General features: G+C 32.1%; 1 protein-coding gene and 1 long non-coding RNA gene across 2 annotated transcripts in view; both read left to right on the plus strand.

Moving 5' to 3' along the window:
• LOC110426318 (uncharacterized) overlaps positions 1-871 on the plus strand; it is a 1955-nt gene extending 1084 nt beyond the window's left edge. Inside the window, exon 2 of the long non-coding RNA XR_002446128.1 lies at positions 645-871. This is a non-coding gene — a long non-coding RNA (uncharacterized LOC110426318). The remainder of the gene's footprint in view (positions 1-644) is intronic.
• A 4446-nt stretch (positions 872-5317) lies between these two features.
• LOC110426379 (putative disease resistance protein At4g27220) overlaps positions 5318-11374 on the plus strand; it is a 7087-nt gene continuing 1030 nt past the window's right edge. The window contains 6 exon segments of the mRNA XM_089785261.1: positions 5318-5414; positions 5519-5645; positions 6410-6545; positions 6799-6921; positions 9400-11370; positions 11373-11374. The exon segment at positions 11373-11374 is cut by the window's right edge and continues 1030 nt beyond it. Coding sequence (XP_089641387.1) covers positions 9411-11370; positions 11373-11374 — 1962 coding nt within the window. The 5' untranslated portion in view covers positions 5318-5414; positions 5519-5645; positions 6410-6545; positions 6799-6921; positions 9400-9410.

Raw genomic sequence — 11374 nt, forward strand, 5'->3', positions numbered from 1 at the left:
ATGGCTAGGGCCATGGTCTGTGATTGTTTGTGGCTAGGCCACTAGTGATATATGCGGTTGCGATCGCTTAATTTCTCCAATGTCGGCCGACATCGTTGAGACTGCCATAGTTGTGGGGATCCGGTGGAGTAGAGCTCCTGAATGTTATTACATGGAAATGAGTCCACGAGCTTTATTATTCTATTCCTACTCGAGAGTGATATCTCTTTAGGTTTCACGCATGTAGTTTTTTGCATTGTGAGAAATAACTATTTTCCCACAGCTCCCTTATTTATACGATGACATTGGATTTTAATTTCTCGTGAACGAGGTGATTTATGGATTTGCTTATAAACTTTGTTAATGATGGATTTCACGAGAGCTCGCGCGACGATACTACTTGCTTTAAGCCAATATTTAAATGATTTCGATGGTAGAAATCTTACATGAAATGGTTTGATATTGATTTAAATGCCTACTTCGCATTAACTTACTGGTTTTACATATAAGGCACAAACCTCCCTTTTGAGTTAATTTATTTTTATATATTCTTATATTTTTAATATTCAAATCTTCTACCTTTAGCTTGTTTCCCATCTACGTCCTACTCACGGGGTTGATGATCACTAAGTCTGTGAGACTCACCCCCTTATTTCCTTTTACAGATAAGTGATTAGCTCAGGTGCATTGCTCAGTACATCAAGACTTGCTGTAATGTAGGTAATGGCATCTCTTAGACTTCCACTCTGAGTTGCTCCGCTACTTAGAGGTCGAACTATGTGGAGTAGTCAGACTCATAATGATTACTAGTTATGGGAATGTATTTGTTAAAAACTTGATGTGGTGTAATGATTGTCACTTATTAAGTTGAATATGTTGTGTAGTTATTAAACCGGATTATTGGTATCTAAATGTCGTGTTTTAACTATTGTGTTTACTTATTTTAAATGAGCAATGGCTTTAAAATTAGGAGTTGAGTTTAAATTGTCTGAAAGTTTAACTAAAGCTTATTCAAGATTTGGTGGGTTTACTCGCAAGTCTCGGACGTCGCTACGATTGAGGGAGAGGTCGTTACAGTTCTATGCAAACTCAAGTAGTCTAGTTTAAAAAGGACTTTCCATGTACAATTATTATAAGCAAAACTAATCCATATCCACACCATTCAACAGATTTTGAAACATTTCAAAATTTAGGCATTTTAAAATTGCCTTAATCCACACAATAACCATACTTTTCATCTTCACGTTCCAAAACTTTCATTTCTAGTAAACTACAAATTGCATATTAGCTAAACAATTGAAGCAAATTCTCACTTTTATTAATTCTTGCTTTCCCTTACAAATCATCTTCCTCATTAGCTCTCCTGAAAACATGTGTGACATCACACTAGATTGTTAAATTCTTTAATTGTTCAATTTAAACTAATAAATTACTAAATCTCCATGGGGCATCTTGTGGCTAGTCAACCACATCACAGCATTTCGAGAGTCACTCTCAATCTGTAACCTTGCATGATTCAACATAGTAGTACTTGTAAAAATAAGCATAACCTCTTTAATTGCAAAAATCTTTGCAAAATTAGAATCATTCTTACCAACGGATTTAATGAACACTATTCAAGTTACCCTTTGATGATCTCTCAAAATTCTCGTAATGCCTGCATCACCAAAACTTCCTCTAGAGCCTTCCATAAAATAAGTCCACGCTTAGCAACTTTCTTTTGCACCATGCTAACAATATTAGGCGATTTGAAGATATCTTTTATTTTCTCAATTTACTTTGGCCATTTAGCTTTCATCCACACAACTACACGCATCTTGATTACATCAAATAATTGAAATGAGTTCCATTCCTTCCATTTAAAGCTAACTCATTGCTAAACAACCATACATACCATGCAATTGAGTAAAAAGATAAAGTCCATATTTTTAGCTTATAACCTTTGAAGCAAATTGGAGATCTGGCAAGAAAAAGCCTTTATCAATATTCAATCTTCAAGCGAGTAGCATTGATTGAAATTTCTGTTATAAGTACAGTCTCTTATTGAAGATTTTTCATTATCTTTTGGGGAATTCATGCTTTACTCTAAAATAATTTGGTTAATTGTTGATTTTGGTGAAGTTTATTCGTTAATTGATGAAATTGTGGTTTTGGGCATGTTCTTTTTTTGGTTTAGTTTGGTTGAATACAATATCTTGAATATCTTAGTTGTGTATTGCAGTTGGATATTTTGATGGTAGAAGGATAATAATTTTTGGGATATTGGTGTGTTAATCTTGTTGACATTGTTTGAAAGTGTTGTGTAGTTAAAGGAATGTAACTGCGAACATTGTCTTCTTATGATTTTTGTGTTTGGTGGTTTCCTACAAAGTATTGTTGCTCTGTTTGCTTGCTGAGTTAAATATTCAGAATTGTGGTAATGGCTCCAAAAAGAGCAAAAGGCAATATAAATGGAATTTTGATAAAACCAAATTTGTGTTTGCGAAGGTTGTAGAGAGACACAACCAATTCCTCATTCACAAAGCTCCAATACCACAGAGTGGTTTTTATATTAATCAAATACTTTTCAACTGGTTATAGAATGTTATAAATTCAAGGCAGTGGCAAATTTTTTGTGCACAATCAAACACGATAGTAATGCTTATGGTCAAGGAATTTTACGCCAATGCTTACAAGCATGCAAATTGCAAAGATTTTGTGCTAGGGCATTAGGTGACATTCGACAGTCAAACGATCAACAAATTCTACCAAATGTTTGACATAGAAAATGATGAGTATAACCAGTTCTTGGACGAACAAGTTGATTTGAATGAGGTGATCACACTACTGTGCAAGAGTGGTATAGAATGGAAACTTTTAAAGAATAAGCCAATTTCATTCAGAGCTAGTGCAATGGATAGAGAGATTAAGGTGTGGCTACACTTTATGGCGGCTAAGATGCTACCTGCAACACACGCCAGTGTCACAACCCAAATTCAAGGGCCATGACCAATGCTAGGGTATCTATAAGGGTCACCTTCTTAACCCATGCAAGCCTAAAATGAACAAAGCAAAACAAATGCTTGAAATTACCTCATGGGACTGATCGCCATGGAACGGTATGTCAAACATGTATAAACATATTATATCATAAAGGATATGTATATATCATATGAAGTTTGCATGCTCATGTGCTCAAATGCAGATGCAATATACATCAAATTAACAAGTTTGGTCATCTTGTAGCAAGTACAAAGTGTAACCATCTCATGGCAACTCTCAAAATACAAGTCATATAATACAAGGGATAAGCAAAATTTTGTCCATAGTAGTAAGACATAACTAACCAACCCAAATAAGACCAGTGGAGTACAACTTAAAAACAAAAAGGTTGACACATATTGGATGCCATATGATCACCTACCAAAGACTAGCTAAAGCATAGGCTCTTCCCAAAGGGCAATGAGCCAAGCAACTATGGATCTACAAAATAAATGTATCTTACATGTGTGAGTTATAAAAAACTCTATGAGCAAATACAGAGAGGGGGAACAAGCTAAACGAAAGAGTGTTTGTCAAAAATACATTTAAAAATAATGCAAGTAATCCATTTCAATCAATGTCATATTTATTTTCCAACCATAACAAATATTCAAAGAGCTGGGAACTCAATTCCCGAACACATTTAAGCGTCCCAAGGTGCGAGTTATAAGTCAATTATGAGCAAGTATCCAAAACAAACCTCCATACCATTGTCTCGATGGTACAAACTCATTTAAAATGATTTCTTAAGGTTTTGTTGAAATCTTGTCCATAAGCCTTTGAAATGAGAATAATAATTTGTAAAATGTTTAAGTGTTTTCAAGGAAACAATTTAAGAGATATTGGATTTTTAAGCTTTGTAAAAGATGTAGTAAAACAAAGGTTTAGTTTTGAAAAAGATGAATTAATGTTGTTATCTTTAGCAAATCCTTGAAGAAAACAAATAGATTTCAAAATAACATAATTTGCATTACATCAAGTACCTAATCCAATTCAAGATTTAGACAAATACCAGATGCAAATGTCAAAATTGAAACCATAAACATCTCAAAAACCAAGGTTGAAACAAATGTCAAGTCCAAAGATGGGAGTCTAACAAATACCAAATCCAATGTCCAAAGTCGAAACAATATCAATCCCAAAGTCCAAAATTCAAACAAACATCCAGTTCCAATCCCATAGAGGTAAATGTCATTTCAAACAGATCACAGAGCACTATGTAGCATGGACAACTAAATCCAAGTGTGCCATAGTACTAAAGGGGTAAGATACATGATAGTCATTGACCATATATCAAAGGTAATAGGATTGTATCAACTATCAAACGAAACCAAATCAAAAGGGTAGGACTCTGTCAATTACCCAATCAAAACTAAGCATTGTGCACAATGGCTAGTGGGTACGGTCCTAGTCAAGTAAGCCGTCCACAAATATGAAGTTGCCTTGGAAGTACTACTCTATAGTATTAGATAGTTTCTGGCCTGGTACGTGTGAAAGATAGGAAGTGAGGTCAACAATGGAGAAGTAGAAAAAGTGATTTTATCAGATATTATAACAGAATTAGTGCCCCACAATCCACTTATGCCTTCCTAATTTTCTAACATTTTCATGTTTTCTAACTTCTCTTTTGACAAAATAACGTTATCGTACAAGCATACCATGAATGCTTCTCCGATGCTTTTTTAATTTCCACCAAACAACTATGGTAGCTTAGATTACCATGTATTCACTCGCACTTTTTCAACTTTTATTTTGTATATATTTGAATCAGCTTTAAGGAAGTCACTTCCGAACCCAATGACACTATGTAAGAGTTTGTTGCCCTTGTGAAAGAAAGTGACCGTATATTTATACATTGTTTTAATCGGTCTAGTCATCCGATATGGCTATTGAGTGCAAAACCAATCAAGGAACTCTAACAATTTCGTTGCCTCAGTGGAAACCGCTGATTCAAGTATGGTGCATGCTGAAGCTCCATCAAACACTTCTAAAATGGAGTAAAGTTAGGAGATTATAACCTGTTTCTTTCTGTGCTAATTCAAACCGTTCACATCACAACAAGAAAAGGATTGCAGGGTTTTCTGGTTGGGCTAATTCTCTTAAATTACAAATTTTCATTAATGTACCAAGACTATTAATGCAGAATATTTGAAAGTCAAATTCTTATTTGCATCACTGTGAAACAGAAGACTAGGAAGACAATAATGGACGAGAATAGGACACGGTGGCCCCGTAATTCACTCCTAATTTGTCCGCTTTTCTTCAACTCATATTTGCTTAGAGGACAGTAACTTTACAACTTGTGCGACGACTTAGCGTTTACTTGCCGACTTTTAATTCTTTTTAGCTTCAGAATTCATTGATTCTTTTCTCCGCTGTGCTTGTTTCCCAAATTTGATCAAAACTTTCTGAAGGTATAAGTTTCAATTCACTGCCTCACTGAACCAGGTAAACTGTCTATTTTGATGATTTATTTCAATAGTTCATGTGCTTCATAATTCATTTTCTTCTCATAAAGGATAATCTTGAAGATCTCAATTTCTTGACAAATTTTGCAAGGAGAACTTGGTTTCCTTCTTTTACCAACTCAACCGAGACCTTGTAAGGATAGAAGAAGTACCAGCTTATTTACCTCACTTGTCCAGGTAATTACACTGTAAAATATACCTTTGGGCTGATGTTCTTTGGAATTTTAAACTTGTAACATAAATTCATCATCTTTCCTTCCACATAATTATTTTGGTTCATTGTTCTATGTCATGCTTCTATTCTCTTAATTAGGTGAAAATTAACCATATATAGGGAGTGTAAACTAAAAAGGAAAAATTCTGAAACTTTAGCACAGAAAATTTTCACTTTTATTAACACTACTTACTTTCCCACAGTTATTTAAATGTCTTTGGGGGATATATTTTATTGTTGCCTTCACAAACTTTCTTGTTTTTATTATCTTATCAAAAATATATCACAAGCTTTCTTACTTATATTTAGATTATATTAATCCACAATTGAAAATTTTAAGAACTGTTCAAAAACTATTAATTAATACTTTCAGGGGTCTTTGATGTTTATTGTTATTGAAATTGGATTATCCTTTTCTTTATCCTCTTTGGGTAATGCTGTAATTAATATTCAATAATTTGTTATGGTTATCTACAGGGGGAAATGAAGAAATAAATCATAATTAGCCTAAGTACCATGAACCTTATAAATTTGTGATTCTTTACTTAAATCCCATAATTAGCCTAATTTGCCTCCACCCGTTTAAAATATATAAAACCCTCACTGAATTGAGGAAAAGCAAGAAAAATTAATAAACAAGTCAGCATTTCATTTTGATTTGGTTTCCTGTAGGGGACTCATTGCATTCGCTTGCCTAGTTTTACTAATTCATTCTCTTCTCATAAAGGATTTTGCAAGCAGAGGCATCTGCTTTTGCTCTTTTTCTTCACAAATTTTCGAAAGAGAAATTCATCTCCCCTTCTTCCACAAATTTAACCCTCTCGGTATAGGAGAAGTACCAACTCATTGCCTCACTTATCCAGGTAACTGAACTGTCTACTCTTTTATATTATGATTTTTAATCTTTATATAATTTCATCATCTTTCGGCATATATATTCCACATAATTATTTTGATTCTTTCTTTGTCATGCTTCAATTTTCTTAATTAGCCTGAAAATAATCATAGTAAGTAAAAAATAAGAATAATTTCAAAAACTTTAGCAAATAAGATTTCACCTTCATAACACTATTGCTTTTTGATCTTTTTATTTGTATTGATTCCCCTTTTTTTCAGTACAACAGCTATTTTCCACACCAAAAAAAAAAAATTGTAACAAGGAGCCAAGGGAATCAATTTGCGACTCAACTACTTGACATCTACTCTTCCTCTTTCCAAGTAATTTGAAGAAGAAATCAGGTATTTTTACTGTCACTCTACATTCTCTGTTTATTCTTGCAATTATTTTTCAAGTTTCTTTTTTAGATATATTGCTGCTTTCACAAGTTTTCTTGTTTTAATTATAGTTACATTGTAGTAATCACAATTGAAAACAAATATGAATACAGTAAGACAATTTACTAAAAAAATAAAGAAAGTGAATAATGCATCAAGGAGGTTGAAAAACATAATTACCAGATAGTAATAAATAAAAGAGGTCAAAACGCATTTATAGATTAAATCGAATAATTCAAAGAGATCTACAAAAAGAATAAAAAGAATAAACCAAACTTTTGATGATGGAAATTGGGATTAGGGAAATAGAGAAACTAATTATGACCAGAGAAAATATAGGGCAAAAAAAAAAAGGAATAAATTAGGCAACGTCAGTCTCTAACCAAAATGTACCAAGAGAGTCAAAAAATTTACAATCTACAACATTTAAAGACATTTTGTATTTATAACGGTAAAATTAAAAATAATTATATAAGGTAAATTTTGAATTTTGGATGTAAATTGTTGACTAACGATTAAATTAGTAATAAGTACCAAAAAATTAACTTAGGAGTAATTGTTAAAAAAATAGAAATAATAGCCAATAAAAGCTATGTGAAACAATTAGAAAGGGGTGCAATGAAATCAATGCAAATTTTAATACTATAAAGCACCTGAGCATTTGGCTCATTAGTTAGTGTATTAACCCCCTGCCTAAAGAGTAGGGTTTGAATCCTCCCTCCTCTAATTACAAAAAAAAAAAAAATACTATAAAGTTTTTCTTTTGTTTGAGTTATGCTAGCAAATATATATTTTTGGATGAAAATATCCACTTTTAACATTAAATGGTAATTTATATATTCATTTAAGCTAACAAATAGAAATTCTTACCTAATTTAATTTAAACTTGTATTAAATGTGTAAAATGCATAAATGAAAATAATCAAATGTAGTAAATTTAGTCTATCAATATCGAAATTAAAACTTTGCATTAATTAATAAATACATAATATTTATTTAATATGCACACATGCTAGAAAAACACGATATCAACGTAAAATTCTTTTCTTTTTTAACGAAAAAAATTTGTCATTTATATATTTATATTGGATTAATTTCTCTATTTTCATCATCCTTTTTATTAATGTTGTAATGATCAAAACTAGGAACCATATATAGATATGATCCATGTAAGAATTTGCAATGGTTCTTTAAGGCAGAAAATGAATATTATATACAGTAAAATTTTGATAACTTAATACTCTATAAGTTAATAATTTCGATTAAATAATATTTTTGGTTAGTCCCAACTTAGAACCAATGTGGTAAATTAATAATTTGCTAAATTTGTAAAATAATACATTTAAAAAAAAACACATAGGTCCCACTTGATATAAAAATTAACAATCTCATTATACGTCAAAATTATATATATATGACTCAATTAAGAGGTCTTTATAAAATATAACTCTAATGTTACTTGTTTCATCATGAAATTAATGTCTCATTAGACTTCATCTCTAACTTTACTTAGTGCATTAAGAACTCCTAGTGTAATGTTCTCGTATTGCTAGAGAAAATTGTGTGATTGTTGTTTTGAGTGCATCTTGATCATATTTGATATTGTTGCTTAGCTCAGTTGCAAGTTAAACTTTTCTAACACCCATTGTTACAATTACTTTTGGGTACAATTTGAATTTTTTATATTGTACTCACATAATACTTTACACTTTTCATCCGTAATTGTTTATTTATTTACATCTCAAGAAATCATTGAGTTTAGTTTTACTGTTTGTGATACTATATGTTCCTTTTATAGATTTTTTGTTTGACTTAATGTTCATGAAGTATATTAATTAAATATATATTGAATGTAATTTTAGTTTGTTGTAAAAATGGATAAATTCACGACTTCTACTTAATAAGACTAATTACATTCATGAGCTTGTTTTGGTTAAACAAATACATAGAACAATGATAATTCATTATTCGATAATTAGGTAATATTCGTATAATCACAATACACAATACATGTATTAAGTTCAATGTTTTGAAAAAAGATAAAGAATACCTCAAAAAATTAATTTTTAATTAATTAATATATAAATTAAGAAATTATTAATATATCAATTAAATAATATCTTGATTAATTAATAAATTTTCATGATCCCAAGATTATTAATTTATAGAGGTTTTACTATAAAAATAGTATATACATTCATCTAGATATAAATAGTGTTAGAAATGTAAATATTACACACAAAGATAATGAAAACAAAACCTTCTTGTTTCTAATAATGTTTTCAAAAACACTATGTTTTTTCCTTAGAAGAATTGGTGAAAATTTTTTATTTAGTAACAGCTTTTTCTTTCAAATTCCATATTATATGAAAAATATAGACTTTCAAGGAGGGACTTATGTAATATGGAGGTCTAATATATCTTGGTTTTTTTGAACTACAGGAAATAGCTTTATGGAGCTTGTAGGGTTAATTTTTGAAGTGATAAAGTGCTTTGCGGGGCCAACCTGTACATACATAGATCATTACCAGAAACTTGCAGAACATATGAATGATCTTCGAAGAAAAGTGAAGGATTTAAATACTCGAAAGCAAGACCTTGAACTCAGAAAGGAAGAGGAGCTTCGTTGTAGAAAAGTGGTCAATAAAGAAGTGGAGAACTGGTTTAAAGATGTACAAAGGGTAAGCACTGAAATGGAGGAGATTGAAAAGAAGTTCCATGCTGTTTCATTCTTTTCACGTGGCCGTCTAGGAAAATTTGTTTATCATAAGATTGAAGAAGTAAAGGAAATTTATCAACAAGGTAGCTTCCCTAATGGTGTGGCAGTTGATGGGCCGTCAGCCATTGAGGAGACGTTACTAACACCCAATCTAGAAGGTCAAATCAATGTAAAAGAACGAATTTTGGAGTATTTGATGGGTGATGAGGTTGGAATGATTGGAGTTTGTGGAATGGGTGGCATAGGGAAAACTACTATCATGAAGCATATCAATAATCAATTATCGAAAGATAATAGATTTGATAAAGTGATATGGGTCAGTGTACCAAAAGAATTGAATATCTCCAAAATGCAACAAGATATCGCAGATTCTTTGAAACAATATCTTCCAAAAGGAGAATTGCAACGAGCAACAACATTAAAGGATATTTTGGAAAGAAAAAGATATGTGTTGATCTTAGATGATGTTTGGAAACGATTTTCTCTATTGGATGTGGGAATCCCTGAAGCCACATTAGGTATGGGACGGAAAGTTGTACTCACTAGCAGATCGGTTGAGGTCTGTACATCTATGAATTGTGAGGTGGTCAAAGTGAAACCGCTTTCAAAGCAAGAGTCCATGAACTTATTCTTGGATCACGTGGGGCATAGTGTTGTACAAGATCAAAATTTAAAAGACATTGTCAACAAAATTGTTGAGCAATGTGGCGGTTTACCACTTAGCATTGTGACAATAGCTGGAAGCATGAAGGGGGTAGATGATATTTGTGAGTGGAGAAATGCACTAATTGAATTAGAAGAGCGTGTGGAAAGTGTGAAAGGATCGGATGTCAAAATATTTGAGCGTTTGAAGTTCAGTTATGATCGTTTGGAAAATCCAAAAATCCAAAATTGTTTCTTGTACTTTTCCTTGTATCCTGAAGATTTTATAATTGAAGAAGTGGAATTGGTTGAAAACTGGATAGACGAAGGACTCCTTGATGGTTTAGGGACTAGACAAGTAATGCATGACAGAGGACATAGCATTTTAAATAAGCTTGAAAATAATTGCTTGTTAGAAAGGACTACAGCTTTTTCAAGGGAAGGAGTTAAGATGCATGATGTTTTAAGAGACATGGCATTTTATATTAAGGGTCATCGGTTCATGGTAAAAGCCGATGTAGAATTGGAGGAACTACTAAGTGAGCAAGAGTGGACAGTAAGTGTTGAGAAGGTTTCTTTGATGCGAAATTCAAAATTTATAGAAATCCCTCCTCACATTTCACCTGAATTTCTTCATTTGTCCACTTTGATATTGCAAAACTGTGGCTTAAAAAAGATTTCAGAATCTTTCTTTAAGCACATGCCTAGACTCAAAGTTCTAAATCTTTCTCATAATTACTTTGAGGATGTACCCAATTCCATCTCGAACTTGAAAAATCTCAATGCATTGATACTTGCTAATTGTCACTTTTTGAAATATGTGCCTTCATTAGCGAAGCTCAAAGCACTGAGAAAGTTGAACCTTTATTATACAAGAATTGAAGAGTTTCCTCATGGTATAGAAATGTTACAGAACCTTAGATATCTTCGTCTTTGGTCAACGCATCTAAAGGAGCTACCAATAGGAATATTACCAATGATTTCTCATTTACAATGCTTAATGGTAGGGTTGCGTTTAAGGGGGGAAGAAGTAGGCAAATTGAGGAAGCTTGAGTA

This window comes from Theobroma umbraticum, unplaced genomic scaffold (assembly GCF_002168275.2).
Source record: "Theobroma umbraticum cultivar Fairchild unplaced genomic scaffold, ASM216827v3 scaffold_55.0, whole genome shotgun sequence".
Classification (NCBI taxonomy): Eukaryota; Viridiplantae; Streptophyta; class Magnoliopsida; order Malvales; family Malvaceae; genus Theobroma; species Theobroma umbraticum.